We start from the raw sequence: 15,651 nt of genomic DNA, 5'->3' as shown, positions 1-15,651 counted from the left end.
GAGAGAGAGAGTGAGAGAGAGAGAGAGAGAGAGAGAATGAATGACAAACCCAATTGAACTCCCTTTTTTTCTTCTTCTTCTTCAATCGATCATCCCGCTATAGTACTGGAGCAGCCATATGTTCAACAAACACATGCTAAACAAGCGGAATAAAGTGTGAATTGTTAATCTCGCCAGAAATCCCTAGAAATCGGAAATATTATATTTTATGCCATCTTCAGGCTGCAAATATATGCGCAAAATGTGCCTTTATACAGACTGCTTGATGTTGTACAAAGGCACACAGGAATTGCAATTGCATACATGTTGAACTTAAATGTAATAATGAATGGTAATGAATAGACAAATTTTTAAAATATTAAATTATGAATACATTAGACTGCATAAGCAACTTCTCTGAATTCTTTATCATTGTCTTTACAGATATACCGTTTTTTCATCCGTACTAATTTAGATATATACAGTATATAAAATAACAGGCTTATAATAATAATAAGTAGTAGTAGTTTGTTTATTGACACTACTATTCATTTATTTCTTTCCAGACGTGTAAAATACAGAGAAATTACTATGTTTTTTTAATTATAAATGAAAGTCATTTTTTTTACTTTAACTTTAATAAGTTTTCACAATTATATGTAAAAGTAATTTTAAAATGTAATCTCAATTTATTGTTGATCATTGCAATAATTATTTACTTTGTAGTTTGAACGTCTAAATGGATGTTTAAGGAGCAAAAAGTAGCCTTGAGTAAAATACAAGTATACAGTTTCGACACTACTCGCGGAAAGTTCAAATGTACTTAAATTATATATATAACAGTAATGAAGTACACTACCTCACGTAGGCTACTTCACACACCCGTTTGCCAAGTCACAGGCTCGCGCATCTTCTCATCGCGCGTGCTGAATCGTCAATCAGATTCTCACATAGATAGGAAATGGACTGTACCAACTAGGGTGCGGGAGACGTTACTGTAAATTGCACAATATTTCCGACCATTGGAATTGTGATTACGAATACGGTTTTCCAATGTATGTATTAGCATAATTTAAATCTCCCTCTATCTCACTTATCCAACGTTTTCCTCGTATTTCTAATGTTTTTGAAACCGTATATGGATGAAAACACCCCTCTGTTGGACGTTTGAAGCATGCGGCGCACGTCTGGCTTGAAGAAGTTGAGCAGCAGAGAGAGCTTGAAAGGATGCAGGGAAGATGGCGATGAATGTAAAGAACAGAGATGCTTTTTATTCAAGTGCTGACTATTGCAATATCTACAGCTCTCAGCCTGTAAACTATGGAGATTGCAGCCATTATTTCCCTCGGATGACAGGTAAGATGAGACAATGTTTTCGAAATGATTTTCAGTGCATTGCGTTATAACTGATGTTCTGCATCAAATTTGCTTTGTACGGCAATGGTTTAAAATAGGACTTTATTAGGGCCCGATCTTTATTTAAGAAAGGTCTTGATGTCAGCCTAACCACTGACAGATTGAGAATGAACATCCCTATCTGCATTGCCAAATGATCATGGCACATTAAAAATGTTAATGGAATGTTATGTACATGACCAACATATTTCAAATGTCACTGAAATTCTTCAGGTGCAGAAATGATTTCTGTGCTATCCAACTCTATTTCTGTTAGGCTATATAATGATATACTGCTTAAGCTCTGCATGGATGTTATGTGTTTGCATTAGATAAAGTCCAAAAAAAATAAAAAAATAAATCATGCTTTTTCAATTTATGCTTTTTAACAGAGCGTGGACTAATAAGAAGTTTATTTCTTAAATAGAAAATTATGCAGAATAGAATATGAGGCACGTTGAATGAGGTATCAGGTAGGTTATGCCCATCTCCATTGTCACACTTGAGTCTAGATTACATATGAAAACTATAACTGTGCTGATATGGAGGGACATGCAAGATCAGTGATGATTTTTGGCTAAACCTCCCAGAAGGAGTCCATAATGCACAATCTGCAGTCCATGTCCTCACAAAACACAAGGGACCACAAGGTTACAAATGTGGATTTTATTTAAGAGGACTCCTTGGCAGTCTAATTAACCAGGCCATACAGGACATAAAAATGCTCAATTTTTATTTATTTCACATGAGAGCACTCTGCAAATCATGGATGAAGTGTTAAAGTGGCTTTTATATATGGTGAGACACTGTGAAGCTCTGGTAATGCATCGAATTCTATTCGCCAAAACAGAAGGACGAAATGCGTGATGATCTTAATCATCATGATCTTAACACTGCAGAATGTCCCTTAAGCACAGAGAGCAACCAAGCATGTAATGCATTTATTCTGCTCTCAATAATTGATGCTGTCAAAGAACAACTGTAGTTTTGCAGCGGTGCGTGGTGTAAAACAACCTGCAGCATCAAGTGATAGTACTGCTTTACCTTCTCATGTGCCCTGCATACCTTGCATTATAGATGCCCAATGAGAACAATCCTCCCTAAATCTAAAAATATTTGATCCTAATTCTGATGAAAGAGCAGATGTTTGTTTTCGTACTCCAACTAAACTTTGCATTGCTTCTAAAAAACAGTGTATTTAATCTGAATGGAGTGCAGGTATGTGTCCCTGACCTTGAGTTGGGACTGTAGGTTCTACTTAGACCTATTTCTGGGCTTGTATTCTCTGATGACCAAGAGATATCAGGTTTGTTTTCAGGTCAAAATGAGAAGAATGTAAAATGGTAGGCCATTGAAATTTTTTCAATAGTGCAAATGATGATGCAGAGACAACTACAAGTAAGACAAGGTTATTTTTTCATAGCCAGACTTCTGACTATTGGTGTCAACTAATTCTTGCCTAGAACTACCCACTCTGATAGGAAAGTGTGCATGACCAACATGAAAAGCAACCAAATCACAGTCCATTTTGTTAATGGAATAGATCCAAGACGTACATGTGTTTGTTTCTTCATCAGAACAGATTTGGAGAAATTTATTAATAAATCGCTTGCTCACTAATGGATCCACTGCAGTGAATGGGAGTTGATAAAAACATTACAGTAATCCACACGACTCCAGTCCATCAGTTAACATCTTGTGAAGTGACAAGTTTAAGCTAAAATGCCTCTGTCCATAATCTTGTCTGATATGATCAGGAGAGAAATATGCACAGATCAAGTACTATTTACAAGCCAAAACCGTTCTAGATGTGAGAGGACAACAGGTGATGGACTTTTTCACTGGAGGAAGTGTTACTATGGATTTTGGATTGGTATTTTGGACAGAAGCAACAGCTTGAAATTTTAACATTAAAACGTTTTAATGACAAATGCTTTTTACAAACACGCAGCTTTTCACTTCACAAGACGTTAAGTGATCGACGGGAGTCATGTGGATTATTGTGATGTTTTTATCAGCTATTTGGACTCTCATTCTGACGGCACCCATTCACTGCAGAGGATCCATTGGTGAGCACATTTACATTGTACATGTGCATTTCTCCAAATCTGTTCTGATGAAGAAACAAACTCATCTACATCCTGGATGGCCTTAGGGTGAGTACATTTTCAGACATTTTTATTTTAGGGTGAACTATGCAATGTATGCAATGGAAATGAATGCAGTGGAGCATGCAGTGGAAATTGTGATGGCCTATTCTTCCCTTTTGTGATGTAGGCCTATATCCGAGTAAAATAGTTTCTTAAATAAGAAAAAATGTAGGAATGCCATAATAGCGGAAGACCTTATTAAAGAGAAGCTCCGCCGCTTCCATTGTAGTGGGGAGACCTCTGAGGGGCAGAAGGCGACATGACTTTGAGAAACGATCAACTATTACCAGGATGCATGTGTTACCTTCAGAGGGTGGCAGGTCCGTGACAAAGTCTACTCCTAGGTGTGACCAGGGGCGAGTCGGCACTGGTAGAGGGAAGAGTTTGCCCGATGGTAAGTGGCGCGGGCTTTTGGACATGGCACAGTCTGGACATCCTTGCACGAACCTTCTCACGTCCCTTGCCATATTGGGCCACCAGAAGCGCTCTCGTAGCAGCGAGAGGGTGTTGTTGGTCCCTGGATGGCCAGTGCCTCGGGAGTAGTGAGCAGAGTGAATCAGTGGGTTGCGTTGGGTTCGTGGTACATACTGGCATCCAGGAGGACAGCCCGGCGGATTGTTGGGAGCCGTGTTTGAATGGAGTGGCCACTGAAGGGGCACTCCATTCAATGGGACTGACGATCATCTTTTTGTGGGATGATACTTTCTGGGGCATGACAAGATCAGATGCCCCTGAGCTCCACAGTACAAACAGAGACCCTGGGTCAGCCTTCTCTGTCGCTCAGCGGGAGATAACCGTTGCTTAAAGTATTCAAATGGAAGTAGTAGCAAAGTCATTGAGTCCTCTACGTGTATACGAGACCGGACAGTGAGGGTGTCTGAGGTGTGTGCTTTTATGCAGGCTGGTTAATGAGGTGCTTGATTAGTGACAGGTGCTGGTGCTCAGAACTCAGGTGAGAGGAATCGTTGTGATTGGGTGGTGGTGGAGCATGGCCGATCTGTTACAGTAGGTTGGGACTTGTTTTTGGAATTGATTAGCTCATTGGATTTGTTTTGATTATGAGGGCACATGATTTAAAAAATGATGTGCATGAATAAAGGCCTGTTCACACCAAGGACGATAACTATAAAGATAACGATAAAGATATAGTTCTAAAAATCGTTCTCAATATTAGAGAATAGCAGAGTCCACACCACAGCTATAACAATAAAGGCATAGAGAAATTATATTGTTGGATTCACATTCAGAACAATATTTTTCCAGCTGATGAATGATAAAAACATTGACACCCAATCAGAATCAATCTTGCTGTAATGAGCTCGCGAATTTAAAGTGGCAGAGGAGCATGCACTTAGAATAAACAGACAGTTATTGTTCGCTGGTGTGGACACAAATATAGTCATCTTTGTATTTATAGTAATCGTTAATGCTCTTGGTGTGACAGACCGTAAATATTTTTAATAAACACTGCAATATTCCATAAAAAAATGTTAGTTTTGATTTAAATGTGCCATCCGACTTCTGACTAAACCAATTATGACAGTTTGTGGGGTGGGATTAATTAACCAAACAAATGGGGACAGGGAGGACATTAGGGAAACCCGTTTAGAAACCATTTATATTGAAAATAAAACACAGAAAATGAAAATACGTTAACAGCTCCATTTATGGATATAAACAGTGGGGTATTTAAGAATTCCAAGAAGTGCCTTTCTAATGCTGACACCGTCCAGGCAACCGGAAACAGAACCATTTGGCGCATTCTTATGTCTATTTTGGTCAGCTGAATCATTGTTGTCATGATCCCGTCGGAACTGATACACTGGAAATATCACACAGCCACGAAACAGCTGACTCTCCAACCCCCCAGTTGCTCGGCCGAAGCACCAAACATGCACTGAGTTCAGGAGGCAGGAGTCAGCCCTAATCACATCCACAGAAGGCCATACTGCAAAGATTCACTCTTGCTAGATTAAGTGCCATGCTACGATATAGTATCTTAAAATAGCTCATTTGCTACACTAAAAATGTATGTGGCCTTTACATCTCTGTTTTATGTAGCAGAGTTCTCTTATGTTTCTCCTGAGGGTAAATGTATATTGAGCTATAAAATGAATGTGGACATCATAGCTTTAATAAATTGCTTTTGATTGCAGACTTTGATATTGTATCTTTGAAACATTGATATCTCTTCTGAAACACCAGAGGGGCATGTGAGAGTACAGGAGTCTTTTTCTCAGAAGAAACACCTATTATTAGCTAGATATAAATAAATTAAATAATAAATAAATGTATGCATTTAGCAGACGCTTTTATCCAAAGCGACTTACAGTGCATTCAGGCTATACATTTTTTATCAGTATGTGTGTTCCCTGGGAATTGAACCCACGACCTTTGCGCAATGCTCTACCACTGAGCCACAGGAACATTAAATTGTTTAATTAAAACATTAAATTTAAATTAAGCGTTAAATTAAACCTTCACTCTTAAAAATAAAGTTCCATTGGCCTCTATGGTTCCATTAAGAAACCTTTACATCTATGGAAACTTTCCATTGCACAAAAGGTTCCTATAGTGGAAAATGTTTCTTTCGATTATTAAAGGCAGGGTATGTGATTTTTCAAAAACACTTTAGAAAACTGATTCGGGCCGAATCGCAAAACAAACTTGTAGCCAATCAGCAATAAGGGGCGTGTCTACTCGTGATGTGGAGGAGAGCGCGTTCAGTGCATGGGACGGACATTAGCCGAGCCGAGCGACAGAAAGATAGAGATGGCGGATAAAAAACAAAAGAGGAAAAGGTCTGCGGAACGATAAGGCAAGAAGTAGGACCCGTGTAAATATCGGATCAGCTTTCCAGCGCTGGAGAGAACTCAAGGAGCGGAGGCCTGCGATCGGACGCCGAGGTTGCTTTGTTTCTTCTCAATAGGTGAGTAACACCATGTCTACAACAGCTAAAGTCTGCCTACACTGGACGCGATCAAACGACCGTTGAAAACCATTTGAAATTTGTGTCAGCACGTCATAAATAGAACCTAATTTATGTCGGGGATTTGTTGCGCCGAGCCGCTCACGTCCGTAGACACGGTGTAACATTGGTTTTGCTTTGTTTCGCTATCAAAATAGGGGCAAGACCCTTTTGGGGTAGGGGCGTGTTTGTTTTGGTGATTTCAAATATCAACATTGGCTACCAGAAATCACTTACTCTGCCTTTAAAGTCTGCGTGAACCGGAAGTTGCAATGGACTTTACTTCAGTATTGTGTTACAGTATTCATTGAAAAAAAAATGTAGAGGGCGAGGCCTAAGCCGTCAAAATAACGTCATCAGAGAAGAAACAAGATTCCACAAGAGAAGCAAATTTTCAGGTTTTTCAGGTCCTTAAAAGTTTATATTCTCATTCTGACACCTCATTTGGCTTTCCAGGTCCAGACCCTGTTCTAAAACCACCTGTTAGTTTGTTATGTCATCAGCCGCCTCAGCCCTTCCAGGCCATGACCCCGACCCACAATCTCAGTCCCTCGCCGGTGATGATGTCGCCGGACCCCTTGCGATTCCCACACTGCACTCCTCTAGCCGTAAAGCCGCCCCCTCACCTCCAGTTGCCGCCCAACCTGCCCATCCCAGCACCCCCCGTCCTCAGTCCCAAACCCCCCGAGGAAGATGGTCAGGCGGTGGGTGCAGATCAGGAAGCCACTCTGGAAGAGCTTTGCAAGCCTCTATACTGTAAGCTTTGTAACGTCACTCTCAACTCTGCCCAACAGGCTCAGGCACATTATCAGGTAATCTAAAACTCATTTTATGGTTATGGGTATGTAAATAAGATAAGGAAATAGTCAATGATTTCGCAATCTGTGTTTATATCAACAAGGTGGTTTTACTGTATGTTAACAAATCAGGAGTTTTTACTTGTGGTTTTGGTTTCTTTCAGTTAGTTGTTTTTCTTGAGAGCCTGACTACTGGTTTAAATCTTCGCTACAATTAAGAAGAAAGCATGTAATCAATTCTTTGTTTTGTCTATAGGGGAAAAACCACAGTAAGAAGCTACGCAATTTTTATGCTGGCAGCCAGCAGCCACCTCCCATTAGAATACCAGAGGTAGTAGAGCCTGTTTCCCAGCAACCCTCAGCCACTCCACCCACAGATTCTGCAAATGTGACTGCCAACCAGGTACTTATGCCTCTTATCTGGTGCATTTCTGTCCAAACAAGTGTGTTTTTTCAGGCTGTCTGGGAAAATAAATAAAGCAACATTGTAAATGCACATCAATAGACTAGTTATACTTTTTTTGTCATGTGACTCACAAGTATAAAATGTGTCATTTATGTGCCAATAGTGACATCAATCAGAATCGCAAACCATTGGATTGTCCGACTCGGCTGAACATAATAACATTGGCTCAAACAATGAAGTGAATTTGGGGCGGAACTACCTGTTTGTCTGATTTATGGCAGATGAAGAGATTTTGAAACTTTTACGTTTTTAATTGTTTTTGTTGTTTGTTGTAGTAGCATCTCTAAAATAAACACCACAAAAATGACATTAGAGATGGTAAATTTGACTATTTCCATGAATTTTAAACTGTCCATTTTAATCATTTGATTTTAAGATTTTTAAAAATGTTTTTGAAAGCAGTCTCTCATGCTTACCAAAGCTGCATTTATTTGATTAAAAATACAGTAGAAACATTAATAATAATATTGTAATAGTAATGTTGTGAAATATTATTACAATTTATTCCTGTGATGGCAAAGCCGCATTTTCAGCATCATTACTCCAGTCTTCTGTGTCACATGATCCTTCAGAAATCATTCTAATATGCTGATTTGCAGCTTAAGAATTTATTATTATCACTGTTCAAAACAGTTGTCCAGCTTAAAATTTTTGTGGAAACCATGATTATTTTTTTCAGGATATTTGATGATTGGAAGTTCAAAAGAACAGCATTTATTTTACATATTTTAAAATATTTTGTCACATTATAAATGTCTTCACTGTCACTTTAATTTAAAGCGTCCTTGCTGAATAAAATGACTAATTTAGATATAGGTAACTTTATCGTCCAGCCCTATCTGGGAATATCTTTAAGTGCAGTTTGATCATGCGGTGTCACTCTGCATGCATCCATTCACTGAGTCCGGTGTGGTAGTATTCAGAGACGTCCCTGTAGACGCACATCTTTCATGGCTCTACTCTTTCTAAAAGCTCTACTGTCATTGTCCCGTATGCAGCCACTCTCTAAGGGCACTAGCAGAGTCATACTGGCCACGGAAAATGACTACTGCAAGCTGTGTGACGCTTCCTTCAGCTCCCCCGCTGTGGCTCAGGCACACTATCAGGGCAAGAACCACGCCAAAAGACTGCGGCTGGCCGAGGCGCAGCAGAACGCCACATCCTTGTGAGTCTGTCACACCCATGCGCTCCGAGATTAAACAGCCGTTAAACTCGGAAAATCCTTGAATGTTCGTGGGTGGTGTCTTTTAAAAAAAAAAATGTATGAGACATCAGTTATGCAGTTGGTCACGGGAATGATATCAGAGGCAAAAATGGGATCAAAACCTGAAGTCATGACCCATATTGTTGCATATATTGAGATGGGTTTATGGGTAGTTGACATGAAAATACTTTTAGGAAGTTAAAACATATCTAGGATATAGATCTTCATACACTCGTATTAATTTTAGACTCATTTCGTGATCAAAAGAAAATCCATGTACACATTATGCATCAACTAGTAAGTAGTTTTGCATGGAGGAGGAGGTTTTTCCTGTTAGCTTTATCTTCAGGCTGTTTTTTGCATTGATAAGTGGGGCGTTCATTTTAAGGCCACTGTGGCGAGAGTTGGGCGGTCCCGATAACAAACCCAGGAAGATATATCCTGTTGCACTCCAAACGTCTGATTGTATCTGAGCAAACATGTCTATGGCTAGTTAAGCTAGGTTTGAATCCCTAATAATTCAAAACAAAACAAATTAGTAAGCAGCAGGGCTGGGTGAAAATACATGATATATTCACAGTGATTTTGCTGGCGATATACAATTTATTTCAATTTAATTGCTTACTTTTTATTTGAACACTACAGTTTTTTAATATTATTTTTATGTATGTCATTAAAACAAACATTATTTTAGATATTATTTATTTACTTTTATTATTATTTATAATATATATTTGTCATTTAAATAATTTCATGATCCGTTCTTGCTTGTTACTTGCAAGCATGAGAGTGTTTTTTCATATTGTGTCTGATTTCAATTTCAGTAGCAAAAATGCTTCTAGAGTTAGCAAGTTTGATTCACATTCACAAATCAGTTCAAACTGTCCATTTGAATGATTCAAAACTATGATTCAACAATTCATTTGCATCATGACTAAAATGTTCACAGAAGTCTTTGAGTAGCATTTTTCCATATATTCAAATATTTTAGAAAGCATGTTTGTAAGTAAATATTGTTATTTTGCAGCAATATTGTTATATTTATGGATATATGTGTAATTTTTCCATATATTAAAAAATTTTAGTAAGCATTTTTGTAGTTAAAGGGGACATAACAACACACACAGTTTCTGCCAATCTCATGTTAATCTTGAGTACCTATATAGTAGTACTGCATCCTTCATATCTCAGAAGAGTCTTTAGCTTTATCAGATTTATAAAAGAAAGATACAGCTTTACGCTTCTCTCTGAAAACAGTCGAGCTCCTGGAGGCGTGGCATGGGCGGAGCTAAAGAGTCACGAGCACACACAGCTTTTGCATAGCAATCGTCTGCAAGCTGTGACATCAACATAAATAACAACGGAAGGAACAAAAACGTTATTGACTTAATTTTTATTTAATTTGTTTATAAATCAATAAAGTTTTAATTTGTCATTTTAATACTGTGAATACTTGATTATTTTGGCCTTGATTTGAAGTGTATTTTTTACTTTAACATTATGATTAATCTTACATACAGTGGTTTAGTTGAAATAATAGAAATAGAATTGCACATCCATAATAAGTGGTCATTTGTGTTTTCTTATAATGTGTTTTCCAGAGACTTGTCCAACCCTCAGAGACGGCCACGGAAAGAAGGATACGAGTACCGATTAATGAAGAACCGTAGGGCTCATAACAACACTGCCATGCCAGGTACTGTACACACAGATTGATCTCAACCAATAGTTTAGGAGAGACGGATTTTTGTCATCATGTGATCTTGCCCCGAGACTATCCCTCGGGTTCTGTTTTCTGCTCAGTGGTCCAAGCTGTGGTGCAAAACCTCCATTTGTGATCAGTGCTTTGGCAGCAGAGCGCTTGGCAGCTGCACGTGCTAAGTTTGCCAGCCTGTGCTAATGTAGCGCAATGCGCTAGTCTCGCTATATGCAGGCCAGACGCCAAGGCTTTGGTCTCTGTAAGCCGATACTCCACCCCACGTCAGCCCGAGCCCATGAACGTCACCCACACGATGGCAGATCTCAATCACACACATGCCCCCCATTGCCCCGTGATCCTGTCCTCACATACGCACGAAAACACACACCTTTGCATTCTAAAACTGAAGCAGTTAGCTTTTACATGTGATATTTTTTATTAAACGGAAAGAGAACTAAATAAAAGCTTTTTCAAAATATGTCTATTAGTTAGACTCTTATCTGGCAAATGTGAATTTGCTGAACCAGTGTGTCTCTCTACACTGAGATGTGCTAAAAGAGGGCTGATGTTTCCCTTGGGTGAGGGTCATCTGCTCTCATTATGTCCTGCAGAATATACCCATGATGAGCCACAAAGTGTGTGTGCCAGGGTTGGGAAAATGAGGTTTTCTTCCACAAAATTAAATTAAAATGAATATTTTTTAATGTAATAAAACATATAAATTGAAGGCACATTTTTACAGGTGGCACTTCTACTTTAAATTATAATTATAATTTGCATCCTGCTTACCTCGATTCAAATTTAATGCAAATTCAGGAAGTGAATTGGAATTTAAAAAGCATTTTCAGTTCAGTTCTGAATTATGCATGTATTAAATATAGTGCTTTTCCAACATAATGGGTTTGTATGATTGGATCATGCTCGTTTTTATTTATTTATTCTTGTACATATACACTGGCATTCAAAGGTTTGTGGTCAGTAAGATTTTTTCTCTTATGATCACCAAGGCTGTATTAAAAATATATATATATATACAAAATAAATACAAAAATACAGCAAAAACAGTAATATTATGAAATATTATTACATTTAAAAACTAATGTAATGTAATGACTTTAATGTAATTTATTCCTTTGATGTGAAGCTGAATTTTCAGCATCATTACTCCAGTCTTCAGTGTCACATGAATCTTCAGAAATCTTGCTGCGCAAGAAACATTTCTTATTATTACCAATGTTGAAAACAGTTGTGATGCTTAAAATTTTCGTGGAAACCGTGATACATTAGTTTAGGATTGATGAATAGAAAATTCAAATTAACAGTTTAACAATGGATTTAAAATGTATTAAAATTTGTATTTATTTAAAATTGAAATCTTTTGTAACATTTTAAATGTTTACTCTTATTTTTGATCAGTTTAATGCACCTTTGCTGAATAAAAGAATTCATTTCTTCCAAAAAAAAAAAAAAATTAAGGTAGTGTGAACATGGAAATTAGCACACAAGTCAGTGTGAGTTTGCATTTCAATGTGTATTTCATCACCTTATAATATCTGCTTAGTCATGTAGCCATTAATTTGAAGTTTCATTTATTCACATGACCTGACATGTTTCCTGTGCTGTTTCAGGCCCTTACTACAACCCACGGCAGAGGCAGCGTATCCCACGAGACCTTGCGATGTGCGTCACACCCAGCGGGCAGTTCTATTGCTCAATGTGTAACTCGGGTGCCAGTGAAGAAGCAGAGTTTCGTTTACACCTGGAGAGCAAGCAGCATAAAAGCAGAGTGTCCGAGCAACGCTACCGGAGCGAGATGGAGAATCTGGGATACACTTAAGAGGCAGCCAATGAGTGATTCCCAGATCCTGAAGAAAATAATCTTGCAATTCTGGAAGTAGCCACTTTTGTTTTAAAATGTAAGGTGACGGTTTTTTTAATGCGTGTTATTCTAGAAACAATTTATGAGCTAAAATTCGCACACACTACTGAGCAAACATTTCTTTTGTGCCAGACAACAGGTCTGTTGGAAAGTTCTTATTTAATAAGGGATATCTAACAAAAAGTTTTAAACGCACATAAGCACAGATTTAGGATCAATCGTATCCTATCATTCTTATCCTAGATCACCTTTTGAGCAAGTACACAAATATCAGAGTATACTGCACTTTTGGGGATTTGAAACTTTCAGTATGGATTTCTGTATATGTCTAGAATTTTTTTATTATAATTTATTTAAAATGACCTCCAACATGCTTTGGACAGGTTGTTGTTTTTTTCAGCTGTTTTTGCGTGCAATTGATGCCTCAAAAAGGGAAAAATCGAACAGCAATCAGTTACCTAAACAAACATAAGTGGCAATCCTACTCACTCTGAGCCGTAGATTCACTGTGTTTCTTCAGGAGCTACAGAACACACGCCGCCGCTCTGCCGATCAGATTAGAGACTGCATTCCCAGGAGAATCTCCGGCGTGCCTGCTGAATGTACTATGAAAGCGATGACAATAGATCTACGTCTGTCTGGCTTTGCACATGTTTACTAGATGTAGTGGGAGATTTTCAATCTGACAAACATCATTTAGTCTATTTTGGGGTGTACATCTGATATTGTTAACCAGCATGCTTCAGTGCGAAATTATTTGGGTGATTGTTGTTTATTTTCATCTTGGATTATCTCCAGGGAATCTCTCCCCACACTAAAGGGAGAAATGGAAAACATGGCTATTTTTAATAAGGTCCGTGCCACCCATGCCCCCTACCTCAGTCACAACCTTCTGACTTAGTAGTTTTCAAGTTGGCCTACCAAAGCTTATCTGAGAAATGCTTATATATTTTAAAATTTTGCCTCCAATATTTACTGAGGAAACCATGACCTTTGAAGGAATAGTTCAACCTAAAATTAAAATTTGCTGAAATTTAATTCATCCTCAGGCCATACAAGATGTAGATGAGTTTGTTTCTTCATCCAAGCAGATTTAGAGAAATTTAGCATTACATCATTTGCTTACCAATGGTTTTTATCAGCTGTTCGGACTCTCTTTCCGACGGCACCCATTCACTGCAGAGGATCCATTTGGTGAACAAATGATGCAATTCTAAATTTCTCCAAATGTATTCAGATGAAGAAACAAACTCATCTACATATTGGACGGCCTGAGGGTGAGTACATTTTCATGTTTAGGTGAATTATTCCTGTTAAAGCAGCACTATGTAACTTTTTCTGTGTTCAAAATTTGCAAAATGTATATAATGAGCGAGTACATCATGAATTCATCTTCCAAACCGCGTTTTTGTCTTATTCCGAATCACTACGGTACACTTATAATAAGTACTTATATTTGGACTATTGTAGCCTGGTCGGGTCGTCAACGCTGCGGAGTAACACATACCTGCGTGAATCGCCATAGACATAAACTTAGAGAAGTAGCTCCGGTTGGAATGTTCTTCCGCGGGATGTGTGCAGTTCTGTTTATTAACCGCTAGAGCGCCAAAAGTTACATAGTGCTGCTTTAAGCGGTTATATTGGGACAAGTAGGAGCTATAAAAAATTACTTTGTTTTTTGTTCATGGATGCACGATATATTTATGGATAAACATTGCCCTTCCCCTATTTTATCACTTAAAATGTTATAAGTATTTTATAAAATACATTTTCAATATTATAAACAGAAGAAGTGACACAGTTACTCTTGCTGTTTGTTTTGTTGCTCTTGATATAAGCTATAAAATCACTCTTCAGAGCTGCAGTCCATTGTCACTAAATGTTTACGATTGTAATTCTCCTCTGATTTAGTATTAGTTCTGCATGAAATTATTGCTGCTTGTACATATTAAGAGGACAATTACGCGGCATAAAAAGGACTATTGCAGAACTGAATTGCACTTGTTAAGAAATGGAAAAGACAGTATTGTGATAAGTCAAATTATTACGCAGACATCTATGTTCATTCAAATCAAATGTTTACAGTGGGAATCATCACAAGGGACTTATGGGAGCGCTTGACGGACTAATGGACTCAGTGGAGCCGTGAAGACATCTTAAATGTGCCTCGGAGTTTAAAGCCTACTCAACTGTGATGTTGAACATTTCATGTTGTTCTGCTTTGCATATGTTTCCAGTAGGAGGGATTTACAGTCCGGCATAACGAGTAATGTTTTGTGTATTCAAATACTGACCATTTATGTCAAGCTCTTTTTTATATAAATGTGGTGATTTGTTTCATATGTATATATTGATATAAATTTAAAAAGGTCACTTTGCATTTTAAACATGATCATGCTAATCTAACATGGTCATAGTGCAGATTATTCCATAAAATGCACCATTGATCATCAGTGTGATGCTTTGATGGTAGAGATTATTTTGTGGTTTTGCCACTTGCAGTGGACAAATACAGCAGAAAGGCAAGAGGAAATGCAATCAGAACATGTTGCAGGCCGGACTAGAACCTGCATTATTCACATGAGCACTACAACTATAAAAAACTGTGGTGGTGTTTTCTACTGGTAGCTATTGTATTTGCTCCCAGAAATTCAAGCCATATCCTGTTTTGTGTTTTGTATGGTCAGGAAGTTGTGACCCTATCTGGAAACAGACCTTCCCAAAGGACGCCAGCAGGGACACTAGGTTCTCCCCCAGTGGAGATTCCCAACGGTCTATTCCCTTCAAGCCAATTTTTTCCCCATCCATAAATACCTCTGTTTTAATTTACACTGGGAGTTATTATCGAGTCGTATTTCACTAATGTTTTCTAAAGGATTAGCAGAAACATTTTATTTTGAGGTGCATCAAAATAAAATCTAGCTGTACACTCTTAAAAATAAAGGTGCTTCACGATGCCATAGAAGAACCTTTTTGTCTAAATGGTTCCATAAAGAACCTTTAACATCTGAAGAACCTTTCTGTTTCACAAAAGGTTCTTTGTGGCGAAATAAGGTTCTTCAGATTACAAAAAGGTAAGAAAGAGATGGTTCTTTAAAGAACCTATGACTGAAT

At 38.0% G+C, this 15,651-nt stretch overlaps 1 protein-coding gene across 1 annotated transcript; it reads left to right on the top strand.

Annotated features, from left to right (window-relative positions):
• The first annotated feature begins 1,217 nt into the window (after positions 1–1,217).
• LOC107718246 (zinc finger matrin-type protein 3-like) lies at positions 1,218–12,850 on the top strand. Its single transcript, XM_016525240.1, has 6 exons — positions 1,218–1,335; positions 6,949–7,304; positions 7,546–7,692; positions 8,754–8,920; positions 10,561–10,655; positions 12,287–12,850. Exons 1-6 carry the CDS (start codon positions 1,218–1,220, stop codon positions 12,493–12,495), a joined length of 1,092 nt encoding a protein of 363 aa, XP_016380726.1. The 3' UTR covers positions 12,496–12,850.
• Positions 12,851–15,651: the final 2,801 nt, after the last annotated feature.

The sequence above is a fragment of the Sinocyclocheilus rhinocerous genome, unplaced genomic scaffold (assembly GCF_001515625.1).
Source record: "Sinocyclocheilus rhinocerous isolate Xijiao unplaced genomic scaffold, SAMN03320098_v1.1 scaffold1111, whole genome shotgun sequence".
Lineage (NCBI taxonomy): Eukaryota > Metazoa > Chordata > Actinopteri > Cypriniformes > Cyprinidae > Sinocyclocheilus > Sinocyclocheilus rhinocerous.
This window is presented reverse-complemented; position numbering and strand designations above follow the sequence as displayed.